General features: G+C 39.2%; 1 protein-coding gene across 4 annotated transcripts in view; it reads left to right on the top strand.

The window, feature by feature from the left end:
* Positions 1-20,534, top strand: part of PCSK5 (proprotein convertase subtilisin/kexin type 5) — a 470,026-nt gene that overhangs the window by 236,503 nt on the left and 212,989 nt on the right. For all 4 annotated transcript variants that reach the window (XM_007130098.4, XM_055087125.1, XM_007130100.4 and 1 more), the window contains exon 10: positions 12,163-12,266. In XM_007130098.4, coding sequence (XP_007130160.1) covers positions 12,163-12,266 — 104 coding nt within the window. The remainder of the gene's footprint in view (positions 1-12,162; positions 12,267-20,534) is intronic.

Genomic DNA, 20,534 nt, shown 5'->3' with positions numbered 1-20,534 from the left:
GGGAAGTTTTCAACTATAATCTCTTCAAATATTTTCTCAATCCCTTTCTTTTTACCTTCTTCTTCTGGGACCCCTATAATTCGAATGTTGGTGTGTTTAATGTTTTCCCAGAGGTCTCTGAGACTGTCCTCAATTCTTTTCATTCTTTTTTCTTTATTCTGCTCTGCAGTACTTATTTCCACTATTTTAACTTCCAGGTCACTTATCCGTTCTTCTGCATCAGTTATTCTGCTATTCATTCCTTCTAGAGAATTTTTAATTTCATTTATTGTGTTGTTCATCATTGTTTGTTTGTTCTTTAGTTCTTCTAGGTCCTTGTTAAACGTTTCTTGTATTTTCTACATTCTATTTCCAAGATTTTGGATCCTCTTTACTATCATTACTCTGAATTCTTTTTCAGGTAGACTACCTGTTTCTTCTTCATTTGTTTGGTCTGGTGGGTTTTTACCTTGCTCCTTCATCTGCTGCATATTTCTCTGTCTTCTCATTTTGCTTAACTTACTGCATTTCGGGTCTCCTTTTTGCAGGCTGCAGGTTCGTAGTTCCCGTTTTTTTGGTGTCTTTCCCCAGTGGGTAAGGTTCGTTCAGTGGGTTGTGTAGGCTTCCTGGTGGAGGGGACTGGTGCCTGTGTTCTGGTGGATGAGGCTGGATCTTGTCTTTCTGGTGGGCAGGACCATGCCCGGTGCTGTGTTTTGGGGTGTCTGTGACCTTATTATGATTTTAGGTAGCCTCTCTGCTAATGGGTGGGTGTGGGTTCCTGTCTTGCTAGTTGTTTGGCATGGGATGTCTAGCCCTGCAGCTTGCTGGTCGTTGAGTGGAGCTGGGTCTTAGCATTGAGATGGATGTCTCTGGGAGAGCTCTCGCCAATTGATATGACATGGGGCCAGGAGGTCTCTGGTGGTCCAATGTCCTGGACTCGGCTCTCCCACCTCAGAGGCTCAGTCCTGACATCCAGCTGGAGCACCAAGGCCCTGTCAGCCACATGGCTCAGAGGATCAGGTTGAGAAAAAAGAAAGAAAGAAAGGAAAAAAATAAAGTTATTAAAATAAAATTTTTTAAAATATTAATTTAAAATTTTTTTAAATAAAAAAAAGAAGAGAGCAACTGAACCAATAAACAAATCCACCAATGATAATAAGTAGTAAAGGGCTTCCCTGGTGGCACAGTGGTTGAGAGTCCACCTGCCGATGCAGGGGAGACGGGTTCGTGCCCCGGTCCGGGAAGATCCCACATGCCGCGGAGCGGCTAGGCCCGTGAGCCGTGGCCGCTGAGCCTGCGCGTCCGGAGCCTGTGTTCCGCAACAGGAGAGGCCACAACAGTGAGAGACCCGCGTACCGCAAAAAAATAAAAATAAAAAAATAAGTAATAAAAACGTTCTCCAATCAGGTACTCCACAGATGCAGGGAACATCAAGTTGATTGTGGAGATTTAATCCGCTGTTTCTGAGGCTGCTGGGAGAGATTTCCCTTTCTCTTCTTTGTTCTCACAGCTCCTGGGGTTCAGCTTTGGATTTGGCCCTGCCTCTGCATGTAGGTCGCCCTCTGGCATCTGTTCTTCACCCAGACAGAAGGGGGTTAAAGGAGCAGCTGATTAGGGGGCTCTGGCTCACTCAGGCTCAGGGAAGGGAGGGGTACGGAATGTGGGGTGAGCCTGCGAAGGCATAGGCCAGTGTGACATTGCAACAGCCTGAGGTGCGCCATGTGTTCTCCTGGGGACGTTGTCCCTGGATCACGGAACCCTGGCGGTGGCAGGCTGCACAGGCTCCCAGGAGGGGATGTACGGATAGTGACCTGTGCTTGCACACAGGCTTCTTGGTGGCAGCAGCAGCAGCCTTAGCGCTTCATGCCCGTCTCTGGGGTCCGCGCTGATAACCGTGGCTCGCGCCCATCTCTGGGCTCGTTTAGGCGGTGCTCTGAATCCCTCTCCTCGCGCACCCCGAAACAATGGTCTCGCCTCTTAGGCAGGTCCAGACTTTTTCCCGGACTCCCTCCCAGCTAGCTGTGGCGCACTAACCCCTTCAGGCTGTGTTCACGCACCAACCCCAGTCCTCTCCCTGGGATCTGACCTCCAAAGCCCGAGCCTCAGCTCCCAGCCCCCGCCCGCCCCAGCAGGTGAGCAGACAAGCCTCTCAGGCTGGTGAGTGCTGGTCAGCACCAATTCTTCGTGCAGGAATCTCTCCACTTTGCCCTCTGCACCCCTGTTGCTGTGTTCTCCCTCTTGGCTCCGAAGCTTCCCCTCACCCCCCCACCTCTGTCCCTGACATTGAAGGGGCTTCTAGTGTGTGGAAACTTTTCCTCCTTCATAGCTCCCTCCCAGTGGTGCAGGTACTGTCCCTATTCCTTTGTCTCTGTTTTTTCTTTTTTCTTTTGCCCTACCCAGGGACGTGGGGAGTTTCTTGCCTTTTGGGAAGTCTGAGGTCTTCTGCCAGCATTCAGTAGGTATTCTGTAGGAGTTGTTCCGCATGTAGAAGTATTTCTGATGTATTTGTGGGGAGGAAGGCGATCTCCACCTCTTACTTCTCCGCCATCTTGAAGGACCATCCTGCACTCTTCTCTTATGCTTCTTTTACCTTAAAAATTGTTTTCCTTCCTTTCTTTCTCTCTTTGTTTCTATTCTTTGTTTTTTTTTTAATTCTCAATGAGAAACTCTGGCTTCAAAAAGGGTGTGATGATGAACTGCTCTAACTAGCATCCAGGCACAGACCTACTCAAATCTGCCATTGAATTGTGGGATTAGGGACAAAACCCCCAGTCAACTCTGAGATGCTGGTAGAGATCCATCCAAAGTGAGGATGCTGAGTGAGGACAGGATCATTTCCTACCTCTATTATAAAAATTGGAGGCTTGCTGGCCAGTCCCTACAATGATTGTTACCCTGACTCTTCCCCTTTTGGCGCCTTCTCCAGTACAAGACAACATGGTGGTGGAATAGGTCAGACCTAGGGCTCTGGAGTCAGACTGGCTGTAGCCCATTTCAGCTTTTGCTAATCATGTGACCCTAACAGGGTCATTAAACTTTCCCTGCTTTGATTTCCTTATTTTAGTAATAAAAATAATAATAGTACCTGTCTCATAGGATTGTTGTGAGAAATAAATGAAAGACTGAATATTGAGTACTTTTCACAATGTGTCTGGCACACAGTGAGTACTCAGTAAATGCTATCTAATACTCTGTACTTTTGGAGATACATATTTTAGGAATTGTATTTAATAGCTAAGTGTGGCTGGTACAACAGGAAATCCGCAAGTGAAGATGTTGGTTCAGAAGCTCAAGGCTACCAAGGCCAAAGTCTGTGTTATCTCTTGACTTTTTCTTAATGGCTGCTGCAGTGCCAGCCATCACATCCACGTTCAGGTAAAAAGAGGAAGGAAAGAGTGAAGGAGGATTAGGCAGTGCCTGCGGTAGGAAAACAGAGACTTTCTCAGAAATGCTCAGTAGACTCCCACTTATGTTTTATTAGTCACAACTCTGTCTCTTGTGCACCCATCACTGGAAAGACATGATTTTGGCATCCCAGCATATACAGTAGGGGAGGCAATAGAAAAGAAAGTTGGAATTTATCCTCTATTTTCTGCCACAGTTTCTGGGAATTGAGACACTGATAATAGGGACAGGAGAGATAACGGAGTTAATACGTGGGCTGCCTTGAAAATAAAAAAGGAGTTCTTGTACAGTAAGGAATTATGTACCTGCATTTTTAGCCCATTAATATCTTGGGTCTTTAATTTGGGAGACAGGGAAACAGGGCTGAGGTTTGAGGGGTTTTGTTACTTTTATTCCCTCTACTTTCCTTTAGGTGACAAGCCAGCTTTGTTTTCTTAATGTGAAGTATGGGAAAGTTAAACATTATTTTTTTCAGTCCAGTCACATCAGCCATAGGGTTATTTAAAATACCTCCAAAATTATTGTAATAGATTTCTATTCATCTCAGTTGATCTTTTCCTCGGAGTGTGTGTGTGTGTAGCATGAAATTTTTGAAAAATATTTTTCGTTACTATTGAAGTCTAATAATTAAAAAGATTGCTAGGAGTTTACATAATGAACCAGTAGTGTCTAAAATAGAATAACATTTACTTAAAATTCTAGAATCCAAAATGCTTAGTCATTTTCATTTAAGTTTAAAATTAAAGCTGAACTTTGAAAACCTTTGTTTAAAAACATAAGCATGTAGAAAAGGATCATTTTAATTCTTTGTACTTAATAGGAAAAAAATGAGAGAAAAATCCTGTAAAGTAATTTAAAATAATAGTGATAACAGAGATGCAACCAAATATTTTTTGTTGCCTGTCCAAGGGTTCACCTGCTGGCTTTTGAGGTGAGAACTCTGCAGATCCTCGAACTATGTAGAAAAAGTTTCAAAACACTTGAGTCTGGTAGTTCAGTTAAGAGAATAAGTACGTTCAAAGTCTTCATCCTAACATTTCGTACTTGAAAATCACTAGGATATCAAACCAAAGAACAATTCACCGTCCTTTACAACATCACATCAATGGCCAACCATCAAAAGGGAAGATCTTCCCACAAATAGAGAGGGTTTGTTACAGTCACAGCAGGTAGAAACAGTTCTTTCCCAACCAGTTGCTGCCTCCACCATCAGCTTTTAAAACCAGAGCTTTTTGACACATCTTAGTAGCATTATTATTTCACTAAGCAGAAATATACCAAGGTGTTGAAGATGCTATTTTGTTCATCTATTACAGAAACTAAAAAATGTACTATTAAAATTTAGGAGCATAGAGGAAAACTTAGCTTAATTAAATGACAATTCATCAGATGCTAGTATAAATTCAGAAAGTGGTCCTTCTGAATTTTTCTGGGATGATAGGTTGTTCATCTCAAGTAATCATAATGACTGCTGTCTCTGAGAGCCTTTCATATGCCAGGCACTTTATATTCATTACCTCAAATTCTTGCAACCAAGAATTTGAGCTAATGAATTTGTCTTCACATTTCAGGTAGGAAATTGAGTCCAGAGAATTTTAGTAAATAGTCTGCTAGGGTGACAGACCTATTAAATAGCAGATCATGATTTAGCCCAAGTCTTTCTGACTCTAAAGCACAATTTATACCATTCTCATATGATTAGAAACTATGTTTATTATTATTTTGAGAACAAATTTAAATTAGAAATAAATAATGGGGACCACAGTGTCCTTCTGCAGGACAAGGTCAGTTAGCTTAGAATTATGTATTCATGCCCAGTGTTAGGTAGCCTACAAAATTAGCAGAAAAGGGGGAGTGAGCTGTGTCCTCCAGTTTCCTTCCCAGACTTGAGTTTCTCCCAGCTTGACCAGGATAAACTTAGGGAGGAAGCTCTCATACCAACACATTTGGTCTACTTCAAACAATTTCAAAGATTAGGGACAAAAATGAGAGTCGGATTTAAATTCCAGGTTATGGTTGCATAAAGACGAGCCCTATTTTTTTAATTAATTTTTATTTTTTATTGAAGTATAGTTGATTTACAATGTTGTGTTAGTTTCAGGTGTACAGCAAAGTGATTCAGTTATATATACGTATATATATGTGTGTGTATATATATGCATTCAGATTCTTTTCCCTTATAGGTTATTACAAAATATTGAGTATAGTTCCCTGTGCTATATTGTAGGTCCTTGTTCATTATCTATTTTATATATGTGTGTATATGTTAATCCCAGACTCCTAATTTATCCCTCCCCCACCCCAACCTTTCCCCTTTGGTAACCATAAGTTTGTTTTCTATGTCTGTGGGTCTATTTCTGTTTTGTAATTAAGTTCATTTGTATCATTTTTTTAGATTCCACATATAAATGATATCACATGATATTTGTCTTTCTCTGTCTGTCTTCACTTAGTATGGTAATCTCTAGGTCCATCCATGTTGCTGCAAATAGCATTATTTCATTCTTTTTTATGGCTGTGTAACATTCCATTGTGTATATATACCACATCTTCTTTGGTCGATAGACACTTAGGTGCTTCCATGTCTTGGCTATTGTAAATAGTGCTGCTATGAACATTGGGGTGCATGTATCTTTTCGAATTTGGGTTTTCTCCAGATATATGCCCAGGAGTGGGATTGCTGCATCATATGGCAACTCTATTTCTAGTTTTTTGAGGAACTTCCATACTGTTTTCCATATAGTAAATTGGCTGCACCAATTTACATTCCCACCAACAGTGTAAGAGGGTTCCTTTTAGGAGAGAGGGCTTTAGAATGGCCAGAATTTATAGTCTCAGGGTAATATTCTCAGAGGGAATTGAGTGTACCACAAGACCAGGTGGAAAGAAAGTTCCATGATCATGAATTGATTTCAGTGCATGTGATCTCAACTTAGTGTACCTCTGGCTGACCACTCATCAGGTTTTATTCCATAAGCATTTACATAACAAAGTATTTCAAGGAAATGATTATTGAGCTTACAAACAAAATAATCATTTTTAAGGCTGCAGAAAACTTAATTGATGTCTTTCAGGTATAATGACAAATTCTGCAGATAAGCTGGGATTTATAATGGAAAGAAGGCACTTCAGTTTAAATGACAGAATTTTTCTTTGTAAACTGGGGGCTATCTTAAGTATGTTTATAAGCCAAATTTCCACACCTTTGGTTTAGACTAAATTCAGGGAATCAGTGAGTGGTTTCACAAAAGAGTAAAATAAAAATTTGACTTAGGTGATCTCAAACCAGTTTTTTCTTTTATCTTTTCTGCTTTCATTCAGGTGTGGATGGATCATAAGCAGGGATCCTGGTGATACCAATACAAATCATATTTCTAAATCTGGAGGTATTATTAACTGTGTTTTCTGTTACTGCAACCCAGCTTTAGACCTGGGACTTTTGAATTAAAATATAGAACACAGAACAAATGCACTCCCATTAGGGATACACTCCTGCTCATAGTGGGACTCACCACCTGGCGATCCCTTTGGGCTCTTCATTACCTGACAAAAGAAGATTGGTTTCCTTTGTTGAAAGGTCTGTATTTTATTCTTGAATCATCGTTGGCACACACTGGCTGCAGTCAGAGTAATGTTTTTCCTCAATCTCTGCAGGCTTTAAATACTTCTGCCTCATCTTGGTTCTTCCAGCTCACAATGAATCCTTTCCCATAATTGCTGACTTATTTAGCATCTGTACAGTGGCATTCATTTTCTGGCTACTGATTCCCATTTTTCTTTTACACAGTCTTAAGAAACATAAAAGGAGACTGCTTTGGCCTTAGATTTTTGGTTGACTAGTAAGTTGGATATTTGATGATTGCTGATTGGTCATGCTGTTTCCCTATAGGTCTGGTCCACGTAATCGCTCATCCTTGCTTTAGATGGAATCACTCTTGTATTTAAAGATGATTGTCCTGTTTAGGAAATGGTTTTCATTATCTGGATTTGCTATTGCTCCTCTTATTGATCTATTCTTTTTCTATAATAAGATGTGTTTTCGTTTTTCCTTTTATCAGTTGTCCTTAAACTGCCTATGATGATAGATCCATCTGGGGGCTTGGGGGGGAAGGTGAGTTCTTTTTTCTCTTTAATAAATGCAGGTGAATCAGTCACTCAGGATTTAAAATTGGTCCTTGTTTTTAAGGACCACCAAATACAGATTTATTCACAAGTGTGCAGAATTATCTGGGAAAACTCCTAGGGAGGGAATTTTTTTTTTTAAGTGCTAGCAGTTGCACTTAGACGTCCAACAAGAAGCACTAGACAGAATGTCTCTCCCGGGATATGTCCTACTTCTTCTAAAACCTGTTGTTGGGCCCATGAAATACTTTGAACTGCTCAGAACAAAAATGTAATACAAACACCAGGTAGTGATAGTGTCGTTCATGATCCTATTTTTGCAGCTGGAGACTAGAAGTATTTGAGATGAGGTTCAGCTGAGGTTCCCTTACTGGAGAAGAGTTACCTAATCAGGCTTTAAACCACATCAAAGTGTGAGCGTGTCAGGCAAGGTGACAAGTTCACAACAAATGTTAAGAAAAGATACAGTGTTATGACATCTAGTATAAAATATCATTTTATAAAAAGAGTATGATTTTTCCTAGTTCAGTATCTTTCTGTTTACCTTCTTGATAGAATGTGCCAAAGTTAGGTCTTTGGAACCTGAAAATCAAATGAGGACTCAAGAATCTCCTGAATTCTGTGGCAAACAAAACTCAGCCAACTGAGTTGAGAGAGAGAGTATGGGCACAAAAATTGTATGACCATGAGGACAGAACATGCCACACTTGGCTTCCTGATCCAGCTGTTAGAGAACCACGTGACAAGCCACTGTGTGTACATTCATTTCACCTTTATGGGTCCATGTGGAGATGGTATTAAATAGTGATTGACAGCATACTATCATAGCCAAGTGCAGCTGGTTTGAATTGTAGCTCTACCACGACCTACCTATATGTCCTTGAGTTACTGTGTGGAGCTCAAAGTCTCACTTTTGTCATCTGTGAAATGGGAATCAAGATTTTACCTCTTTCATGTGATTTTTTTAGATTACACAATCATAGTGCATATACAACATACAGTACCTCTCCCTGGCCAAGTGTTCACTAAATGTTGGTTATTATTTTGAGGTCATCAAAGGATGCAAATCTTCCTTACAGGAAAAGATGATACATACAGGACTCCCCAGAAAATCATGTATGTTGTATTGCCTTGAAAGGTCACTGTTAACTAGCCACGTTTTGCAGGCATTTATAAATGTGACCTTTTAGTGTATATTGTTATTCGGGGGTAACTGTCAATAATTCCAGGAAGAAACCTGAGGGGTATGTGGCATAACTCCTGGTGGCTTATTAGGAGACTGGTGGTCACCGGGCTCAGAGTTGAGAGAAACTGCTCTTTTTTTTCCAGGTTGGTTAGACTTTTGGCCTTTTTGATTATTATTTGCCCCAAATCTTTTGGTGCTTTGGCGGTGAAAGGGGTATTGGTTTTCAGAGGCCACTGGAGTGTGGGTTCAGGGTAATTGGCAGGAGGGGTAAGTTTTAGGAGGTCCTATGTTACCATCGTGGACTGTGGCGTTCACGGCACAGGACACTCTTCTTTCACTCTGTATGTGGTTTACCCCACGTTTGATGACTTCTTCATTCCTACATCATCCCTGTGAGCATAAATACAAATAGGTCATAAAATGTGAATCAGACTTTCCCATAAATAAAAGTCCTCTCAGGATACTAGCCACTTAACCTATGGCTGTTTCCTGAGCTATAATTAATTACCCTCCCACAGGTAGGAACACCACTGATTCAAAAATCCATTGGTTTCCCATATTATCTTCCTCCCTTTATTTTGGTGAAATTCAGGAAATTTTGAAATTAAATCATTTCTGAAGTTGTACATTATCAAATGTCACACAGTAAAATTATCTGAATGCCTCCTTTCCATGTGTAGTTTCAATTTCCTGAAGGTAATTTCTCCCTTCTAATTACAAGCACTCCAAGAAGAATTAGTTTGTGCAACACAGCATGAGAGCAAGTAACTCTCAGTTCTTCAGGCTGAGTTGAATGCAGGAGGCTTCCTGAATCTGCCTGAATACAATTGCTTAAGCTACAAGATAAGTGTTTCCTGTTCTGTTATTATTATTCTATTTTTAGAGCTAAGGGTCGCTAGGGAAATGGTCTCCCAATGGTCAGAACCTTGTGCTTGATATTTCTAAAGGAATTTTGCCTTGGTGATAGGTAACAGGGAAACTTGTGTTGTTTCTTTTCTTTTCTTTTTTTTCCCTGAAGGATAACATTTAAAATGTGAACGTTTTAACTGTGTGTTAAATGTTATTTTAAAATTACAAGGTTGGGTTAGACATATTTATCACATCCAAGTGTACTTTTAGGGGTCTTGCTGTTTGCTCATGAAAAAATAAAAACATACATGTTCACTTGAGAGGATTTTGCTCTCCCATAAATAAGGGGCTGGAATGTCTTTCCAGACTGAGCTTTTCTGTTGTTGTTTTCGCCCCTCACCCAAGTAACTACACTGGAAAAGGGAATGGAGATTAGCATCGCATTTCAGGCAGAGCTAGAACGTCTTATGTTGAGAGTAGCATTCAGAATTTTCCCTGGACTCATTCTCCTAATTTTCCTGACTGTAGTGCATAGACTCTATTAAATTTTGTTGTGGATTCACTATTAGCCAGCTAAGAGCCAAATCATGCCAACTGTTTTAGAAGCAAAACTTCCGTGCCTCCAGGGATCCATCACACAACCTCCCTCCCTTTCTTCAGAGTTTTGTGCCTTGTCAGGTTCTAAAGTTGGCTCCTAACAAGTGTATCAAAACAAAAATAATTCTGCTTCCATTGTTCTCATATCTTTCAAACTCACGTGGATGGGTTTTAATCCCTTAGTATAAGTTCTTCTATTAATGCAACCTTACAAAATAGTCGAGATCCTATCTTGTCCCTTATGGAAACTTTGAAAATGGCAGTAATATTTCTCTTTTATTTGGAATCTGAGAACATAACAAAAAGGTATAAGAACTCTGTAGTACTTTTCCCTCCCCATCTCCTTCATTTTCAAATCACTAAATAGGAGCTGTGGCTCTTACTTTAGCAAAATGATGTACTGTCTACCACTTATAATGGTTTATTATTCACCAGGAACATGGTTAAGTACTTGGCATGGCAGTTGACTCTTGAACAACATAGGTTTGAACTGCACAGGTCCACTTATACACAGATTTTTTTCACTGAATACGTAGTACACGATCCGCTGTTGGTTGAATATATGGATGCAGAACCGTGGCTACGGAGGGCCAACTATAAGTTATACTCAGATTTTTGACTGCTCAGGGGTCGGCGACCCTAACCTCCTCGTTGTTCAAGGGACAACTATACTTTGATTCAGTTGGTACAACGAAGTAAAGTAGATATTAACATCCACATTCTAAGTGGAGAAACTGACACTTTGGGAAGTCAATTTCACATACGTAGAAAATGAAGGAACCAGAATCTGATCACTGGGCCCCCTCTAATTAGGAGGCCACCCTCAAAAACACGTATATGCTGAATGTGATAGGAAAATGTAGTATCAAGTGAAGCAGTGTGCAACTTCATCATTGAAAATTAGCTATAAAGATACCATGTTCTCCCTCTGCCTGGGAGACACCAGTGTGCATACGTGCCCATACGAGGGGGTACAGAGATTACCACGTGCCCCTGTCACACTTCTAGGAAGGTAGCAAGTCATTGTCTCTCCTCCTCCAAATGTTCCGACCCATCCTTTGCAAATATCCTTCTAAAATGAAGGTGGCAGATGAGAAGCAAAGAAAATAACTACACAAGCTGCATGATAAGTTGCCATATTTCCTAGTTAAGTAAAAAAATTGTCACACCTCACATTCAAGACTGAATTGAATAAGTATCCTGATTAGAATTTCATGCATGCACTGAGCCAAATGCCTTAGTAAATAACATGTTCTTTGAAAGAGAACAAAAGACTGTGTATATGTACTTGGATTTATTTTCTGTGTGTTTATTAGTATTGCGGTTCTTTGATGAAAGTATCTCCCATTCAGTAGTGTCTTTGTGATCTTCAGTGCCAACAGCCATAAGAAATAGGTATCCAATAATTTAATAACTATTTATTGCAAATTAAGACACTCCCATAGTTTTCTGTGCCTGGGTACCCAGTTTTGGGCTCTGTACCACATCCTCTTCCTTTGAGAACACTGAAAATGAAGACTTGGTTTCAGTTGAGACTTTTTCTGTATCCCACACATCCATCCAGAATGGTTAACATTGCTAAGTTCTTTGTTAAATTAAAATCAAGTGCCTGGCTAAACAACTGAACAAGGAATGTTCAAGAGCCCTTCAGTTTTGATTTTAGCTGTTGTAATTTTCTTATGATGATGCAAGAGTCTACACGAAGGATGACAGGGCCAGACTTGGGAGCCATTTTGTTGAGGAAACTGGAAATCTTCACCCTTTTAAAAACTTACGCTGACTAATATCACATTATTTCTCAAATTAAAGGTTACATTTTCTGCCTCCCTGAGACTAATGTCACTTCTCCAAGTTGAGAACAAGAGCGGCATTTGGCATTTGTTTATCCCAAACCCAAATCGCTGACCCTTTGTTTTTAGTACTTTGCCCTTCTGCTTTTGCTTTTTTAATTTGCTTGTGACTCTCTGCTTCCCCCATCTTTTTTTTTTTTTTGGTACAATGATTCTTACCTTGTCTTTCCCCAGTCCGTTTCTGACCTGGAGAGACGTGCAGCATGTTATTGTAAGGACTTCCCGTGCAGGACATTTGAACGCTAATGACTGGAAAACCAATGCTGCTGGTTTTAAGGGTGAGAACTTCTTTCATATTTTGTCACAGGCAAAATATTTTTATTTTTCCCCCATTTTAAATGGAGAGCAGGAAATAGAACCCATCCAAAGAAACTTTAAATTTTCTACTGACACAGGAAGAGCTTGACCTCTTAGTAGAAAAAAAAAGGCAGGTTCCTTTTTTTTTTTTTTTTTTTTAATTAAAACAACACATTTAAGGCAGATTTCCTTGGCTTCCCACATCATAGGTCAGTTTCTTTAAAGGTAACCAACTTCCAAGTATTGTCGACCTATGGGGCTCCTCATTAGTTTATTCTTTGCTGTCATTGATTACCTGAGTGGTATTTGTAACAATGTATTTAAAAATTCCTTACCTTCTGGAGTGATTACTTCCAGTTAATAATAGCTGGTATCTTTTGTTCGTTTGAGGGTAGCACTGTTAGTTGCTAGGCTATGCTTTTCTACATATTTTGTTTTTGTTGTTTGTTTTTTTTTCAAACCTTCCACAAATAGAAAAACAGGCATAATTCTAAGACATTACATAAACTAAAAGTTCTTATGAAGCTTTATAATGCGCAGTCTTAGGCAAATGTGCACAGGATATAATAAGTGCTGACTATTTTTCCCATGGCTGATAGGGATTCTAGTTCCCTCAAACTATCTTACTAATGGTAGCCATTTTGTTTATTGTCATCCATAACATATGCTATAATCAAAAGAAAATAATTATATAAAGCAGATGTCCTATAGTGTAGTATCTTTACTCAGGTTTCAGATAATCTAAATTTTATTCCATTAATTTAAGTTACAACAAAGATTACTTTTTGTTGTATCTGCAGACTTAAATTTACTCCCAAATAATCTTTGTATCATTATATATCCCTATGGATGAAAAACAGTATTCTATAACATAAGGAATATCTACTTAAAAATTACGGTTCTGGTCCTCAGATCATTGGTAATAAGCTGAATAATCCTGGGCAAGTCATTTAATTTTTCTGGGCCCTAACTTCCCCAACTTAAACAATTTAGAAGCTGAATAATATTATCTACATAGGATATCTTACATATGACTTTAATATATCCTTAGTGTATTATACCCAATGTATATAAATATTCATGCTGAAAATGTAAAGTGTAATTTTAAAAATTATTTGCAAGCAGCTTACTAATCATGCTTTGCCAAAACCTATCAATATGCCAGGGAACCAGCGCCATGTAAGAGTTCCTTGATTAACATCTTCACTGAAGACTTCACTTTTAGAAAAAAAGAATGTCCCTCTGCTTTCGAGTATTATCAAATACCTTTCTGTGCTTGTAAACTATATAATGCAGCAGTGTTCGATGAGCTTTTAATCTAAAGCATTGTAAATACCTGTTGGGATCACATTTTCTGAAGCCCAAATCAAGACACGTAGTTCCGGGGCTTCCCTGGTGGCGCAGTGGTTGAGAGTCCGCCTGCCCATGCAGGGGACGCGGGTTCGTGCCCCGGTCCGGGAAGATCCCACATGCCGCGGAGCGGCTGGGCCCGTGAGCCATGGCCGCTGAGCCTGTGCGTCCGGAGCCTGTGCTCCGCAACGGGAGAGGCCACAACAGTGAGAGGCCTGCGTACCGCAAAAAAAAAAAAAAAAAAGACACGTAGTTCCAGAATAGCAAATGTTATATGCAGCATCAAAAATATTTGAAATTTCAATTGTTCTAGAAAATCCAGGATGTATTTTGCCATATGTATGTTTCCTTTTGATTAGCTTCCCCACGCTTCCAGCCCCGGCTATATAAATCCAGGCAGCCAAGGGGTTGGGTTTGGGGAGGGGGGAAGAAGGGATCAAAACCCTGGCTGGTTCAACACTGCAATGAACTTCTTAGTAGAAGGTTCACAGACTAAGTACATTGACCTCAATGAAGCTGAGGAATCAACTTTAACCCAAATAAAAGTCTTAGTTTTACTTACTCCTTTTTGGCAACTTAAAAAGAGCAAATGGTTCTAATAAAAAATGCAACTCTTTTGAAAACCTCTGTTGGTTTTGGAGAGGGGGAAGCCGAGGATTTAGACTAAATCACCACATCCAAACCTGAGTCTGAAGGGGGCCATACACTGCTTCTGGCAGGGAGGAAAGAGCATTTTACTATTGCACGTGGCAATATTTAGTATAATATTTCACTCTTCTCTAAGATTGCTGCCAAGAGTAACAATTAAAGTTCACTTTTTCATAGATGAATTACCCTGAACCGTCTGGACTCCCAGTGGAATTGTTTTGTAATTTTGTTGATGGCAAGCCCCATATTTCATCTAAACATGATCATAATAAGAAGGATTTTTTAAGAGTTATTTTCTTCCCTACTCGAAGCATTCCCATCCCCTCCCTAGCGTCCCACAAATAAAAGTGATTAAGGCAGAGGCTAGCAGGAGAAGTGACATGCTTCCGGGAAGGAGAGAATGCAGGTCACTAGGACTGGAAAAAAGATGGGCTGACTTTTTATGGAATAAGATCTGAACGAACAAAAAATAGTGAAGGCTTGGAAGAGGTTCATGCAATGAGAGCTCATATTTTAAATTAGGTCAGCCGGCTTTTGCAGGCCTTGCTTAGCGGGAACACATGGCCAAATGTTTCTCCTTAGGAGAAAACGGAAGTTGCCTGCAAGCAGAAGCCTGCAGCCCTGGGTGTACTCACTCTTACCACTTGGTTTAGTCCTAACGCTGAGTGAGATGTAGGTATGAAACGAATCTGAAAACACCTGTGCTTCCCTGGGCTTGCTGTTGTGCCCTCATGTTGAGCGATTTAACTTGTCTGAAGAGTGGGTTTGTTTGTTTTTTTGTTTTTTTGTTTTTGAAACCACCAGAATTTCATAAATTGCTTGGCAGATACTCTTCTGCAGTGGGGCCGTCAGTATGAACATGTGAATTTCCTTTTCATCAGGTAAAGCAGAAGCAGCTCAGAGTAGCAACCAGTTAGGTTTTGGGGTCTTGCCATCAGTAGACTTGATAGTCTTAGTTCTCACTGATAACTTTGGAGAAGCCAACACCCTACAGATCAGTCTTTCCCCAAACCCTGCCAGGTGCATTTCACACAATGTCCTTACATTTCTTCAGACCTACCCATGTGTGGTCCATCTGAAGAGAGAACAGAGCCAGATGTTATAGGAACTAGACTGGCGTGGGTCTCCTCTCAGGGCAGACTTGATCCATTCTTACCCACATGTGTTATGGGCCTGGATTCCTGGCTCCTGGAAGGGGATTCCCTCCAGAAGCAGCTGCTGGCTTCTTGTTGACTGGCATGGACAGATTGCATTCAGGCAAGGAAGTTGCCCTTGAAGGACTGGCTCCTCTGTGTGTTTCTCTGAGAGCGGAGCTGCATACGGATGAGCTGGGTGCAGAGAACTTTCTTCCCCTTTCTCTGTGCTCTCATTATGGTCGCACTCTATAAACGATCGTATATTGAGATCAGTTCACAGTAAAGCCAGCCCCAAAGCTGGAAGCTACTCATCAACATTTTTATGCTAATGGTACCTTAATTTTTAACAATGTTAATTGAACTGAGATGATTCTGTCTTGATGCTTCTTCAATAATAATAATAATCTCTTATAGTTAAAATATCTTGCAGAAGATTTGTTTTTCAAAATAAACATAATCCAATGAATGCATACCTATGGAAACTAACTAGATGTTATTTAGATTTGTTCATCCTGTGAATAATCCTAGCTAAATTTCAGACACCTTTTGACTTTAAACCTCCTCCAGAGATAGTTTCTTTAATAATAAATGGAATAAATATCATGCACCTAGCAAAGCATCTGAGATTATGCATGAGAATAGGAAAGTATTTGTATGAGACCACATGAACAGATGTGGTATTTGCCACTACAGAACTAAAATCCAAATTCCAGTATTTTGCTACTGAGCAACATTTGCCGTGCCTGGAGACGACTTTGGAATTAAATTGTTTGTTTGGGGGTTTCTTCAATATTACTTCTTTCTCCTTTTTTTCCCTTTGCTCTTACAATAAGTCTTTCCTATTTTTTTCTTTTCTACTGTTTTTAATACCCCCCTCTTGCTCCTTAAAATGTACAAGTCAGCTGTAGAATTGAGGGTTTTCGCCATCAGGGTGGTTTTCTTCAAGGAATTTAAGTTATGCAGTCTCTTCATTCATTTATTCACAAATATGTCCTGCGCACCTTCAGCAGGCCAGCCCAACACATGCTGAATGAAGTGCAACCGAAGAGGAGAGTTAGAAGGAAACGTCCGGGGCCCCATGACTTTGCCTGCTCTGATCTGGCTGTGCTATGATTTACACACAGAACAGAAATTTACAGTGCACTTTTTTCTCCCTTCAGTCAAGCCCAACCAATCTGCCAGGTTCATGTTTATAAAAGTATCAATGACCCTTCTCTCATCATCTAAAATGCAGCCCAGCCTGAGCAACAGAAGCCCCCTAATGAGAGAATCTCTCTTGTGGAGTGCCATTTACATTTTGACCAGCTCTGTTTGTACCTATAGAGTATATGGATCCTAGAGCCATGCAGAGGACTTGAATTCTGCATTCTTCTAGAATCCATGGCTCACAGCCTTTCAGGAAGAACGTGACTCTTTGTTATGAGCCCCTCCCTCCTACTGCTTTAATCTGAAGACCCTGCAGATTTCCCCTTTCTCCCCCAGCCTCCTGGGCTGTGCTTGCTGAATCTTTCCCCCTTGTCCTTATCTCTGGTTTGCGGATGCAGTTATGAGAAGTATAATTGAATGCATGCAACATCGGTGCTGTAGTTTTTTTTCAAAGTGTCTGTATTTGGATATGATGACTTGATATTTTACAGTTAAACTCTCTTAAATCTAGGAACAGGAATAGACGTCAGATAATAAATTAGGAACTTCTGTCATCTTTACTAGGCGAAAGAATGAAAAAAATGTCATTGAAAATCAAAAATGACAACTAAGTGAGCGAGGTTACCACGCCTTCCATTTCACTGCCCTCCCAGACTATGTAAGTCTCTTTTTTTCTACCAGCATGTTGCTGAAACCTCCCCATCCTCCACTGACTCTTTCTTTGACCACAACTAAACTACTAGATTTTTTTTTTAATTTCTAACTGATTTCCCACCATGGGGAAAACAATTGACAGTCTAACATGACTTCTTAGCCTCAAAGGCCCTTAACTTTTAATAACCTTTATTACTTTTAATCGCCGTCATTTTATTTCCACTGTTAGGGCTGGTAATTTTAAGATGTTCCAATATATTTTTAATACCTACCTGTCTTGCTTTCAGTTTTAACACTTATTAAAAAGAATTAGATGTGCTGAAACCATTAAGCATGCCATGTGTTGAACTGAAACTAAAGGTTCTGAAATGTGGTGTTTTTATTTTTTTTTTGAGTATATAAAGTGATATCTGATGTGTTACCATTTGAAAGGGTAAAGCTATATTGTATTTTATTATGTCACTGTACAAATAATATCTTATCTTTGCCACCTAGCATGCCGATGTGATGTTGGTAGCTATGATTAAAGCTACATAATGTACCTTAACTGGAAATCTGCACATCATGTTTTCAAAGAAAGGTCAAAGTGAAACATTATTCATCTGGTCAGTGTCAGAGGGGGTATTTGAATCAGATGCTTGACTTCAGTCCTGATCCTATTTTCAGAAATAAGGCATTTAGTTCTTCTCTTAAAATGCAGAGAGGGATGTAAGTACATTTGATCCTACCTAATAAAATTTGCTCCCTAGAAACACCACCTGATTTTCTTTCAAGATTCTATGTTTATTACATTGTATTCTATGAACTCCTATTTATTTATTAACTTAAAACCTTTCATTTTTGCATTCATTGATCACTGAATATATGAGTTTACCTTCTTGCTCATTTATTTAAAAAAAGATATGAATCACACATAATTTAGGGATTTTACGTTTATTCTTTTGTCTGGTGGATGATTTACCTAAATATCTACCTGGGAACAGCAATACAGAACCCCTGACAGCAGTCTGCTTGGTCATTGCTTAATCCAGAGTCTTGTATCCAAAATGTCTACTTGCCCCGTAAGAGTGTCCTATTCATACTTACTAAATATGTGAGATTTTAAAATATTTTCTCCAAATAAAAAATGTTATTTTTTCTGCACTGGTCTTTGAATGGTAGTGTTAGGTTTGTTAGACGTTGGGGGTGTTTTGCTTTGTTTTTTTCATCCCTAAATACAAAAGTTTTAAATACATGTGGTTTCACACTTAAAATCCATCTTCAAAATAGAATTAAAATAATGGTTGTACTGTACGACTATTATCTCTTTATAAAACATAATTAGTTAATGAAGGGAATTAGGTTTTGAGTAGTTTTGTGGCTTTGCCACAATCTTAAGGACTTTATTCTAGTAGAGTCTGTTATTGATATTTTCTTTGGCCTTTGAGGAAGGCAATTAAAGTTTTTGTATCTTGGGTTTGTAGAATGTGGGTAACAAATACCAAACATAATGAGAAGGCTGAGTTGAAAGAAAAGTGCTTTGAAATTGCAAAATACCAAACATAAAAAGAGCCGTGACAAAGAAAAGAGTCTTAAAAGTGTATTTTCATATGTCACAGCTTTCTACTGTGAAGTGAGGATAAAGATATGAAACTATGTTGTGAATTAGAATGCTATTTTGCAATTGAAATTAATTAAATTACCTGAGTGGGCAAGAGAAAATGTATTACTTTGTAATGAACTTATCACAATACGTCTTCATACCTTTTATCCCATAATCACATATCAATGACTATACTATAATCATATATAAATACAACTATACTTAAATTCTGTTTTGCAAATTAATGTTAATGTTTAAATATCAACCTGACTTCAACCTACTAAATTTTGAAAGTTGTCATTATTTCAACATATAAGAACTAATGACAATCTGAACTGACTGTAGCTATCAATGTCCTATCAACTCTTTAATCATGAATATACAGTATAAAAGCTATAAGCTTAAAATATGATCTTTAACAATATGCAAAATTTGTATACTTAAGAGACAGTTGATGTCTCTTTTTGTGTAATCACCTGATGAAACTCGATTTCGCTAATTCTAATGAGGCTGGACTTCCTTAGGTATTTTTAAAACCTTCTTTCAGCAAATGAGTTTGGCTATCCTTCTTGATAGCAAAGCTTGATATTTTGTGGTTACAATTGATATTTCAGGCAAAGATAAAAATCATCAAGCCCTAAACCCCATAATTACAAAGGGTGGTCAACCAAGGCCATTGTTGTTTTCAGGCCAAAAGTGTATTTTAACTATAAATAACAAAATGGAGTTCCTTAAATCACTAATAATTCGATTCTGAATCCAGTTCCAAAATAAGATGCCCCCAAAAGATTTAAGACAAGACAGACTTATCAGAATATACATACAAGGAGATTGGTTCAAGAAGGCAGAGTAGAAGGACGTGCGCTCACTCCCTCTTGTGAGAGCAACAGAATCCCAACTAACTGCTGAACAATCATCGACAGGAAGACACTGGAACTCACCAAAAAAGATATCCCACATCTAAAGACAAAGGAGAAGCCAAAGTGAGATGGTAGGAGGGGCTTAATCACAATAAAATCAAATCCCATAACCGCTGGGTGGGTGACTCACAAACTGGAGAACAATTATTCCACAGAAGTCCACCCACTGGAGTGAGAAGATGCAAGAAATGTTTAACAAAGACCTAGAAGAATTAAACAACAAACACCTAGAAGAATTAAAGAACAAACAGAGATGAGCAATACAATAAAGTATATGAAAAATACACTAGAAGGAATCAATAACAGAATGACTGAGGCAGAAGAATGGATAAGTGACCTGGAAGACAGAATGGTGAATTCACTGCCACAGAACAGAATAAAGAAAAAAGAATGAAAAGAAATGAAGACAGCCTAAGAGTTCTGGGACAACATTAAATGCACCAACATTCACATTACAGGGGTCCCAGAAGGAGAAGAGAGAGAGAAAGGACCCAAGAAAATATTTGAAGAGATTATAGTTGAAAACTTCCCTAACATAGGAAACGAAATAGCCACCCAAGTCCAGGAAGCACAGAGAGTCCCAGGCAGGATAAACCCAAGGAGAAACAGGCCGAGACAAATACTAATCAAATTGACAGAAATTACAGACAGGGAAAAATTATTACAAGCAACAAGGGAAAAACGACAAATAACATACAAGGGAACTCCCCTAAGGTTAACAGCTGATTTCTCAGCAGAAACTCTACAAGCCAGAAGGGAGTGGCATGATATATTTGAAGTGATGAAAGGGAAGAACCTACAACCAAGATTACT

Source organism: Physeter macrocephalus, chromosome 9, assembly GCF_002837175.3.
Source record: "Physeter macrocephalus isolate SW-GA chromosome 9, ASM283717v5, whole genome shotgun sequence".
In the NCBI taxonomy this organism is placed as follows: domain Eukaryota; kingdom Metazoa; phylum Chordata; class Mammalia; order Artiodactyla; family Physeteridae; genus Physeter; species Physeter macrocephalus.
This window is presented reverse-complemented; position numbering and strand designations above follow the sequence as displayed.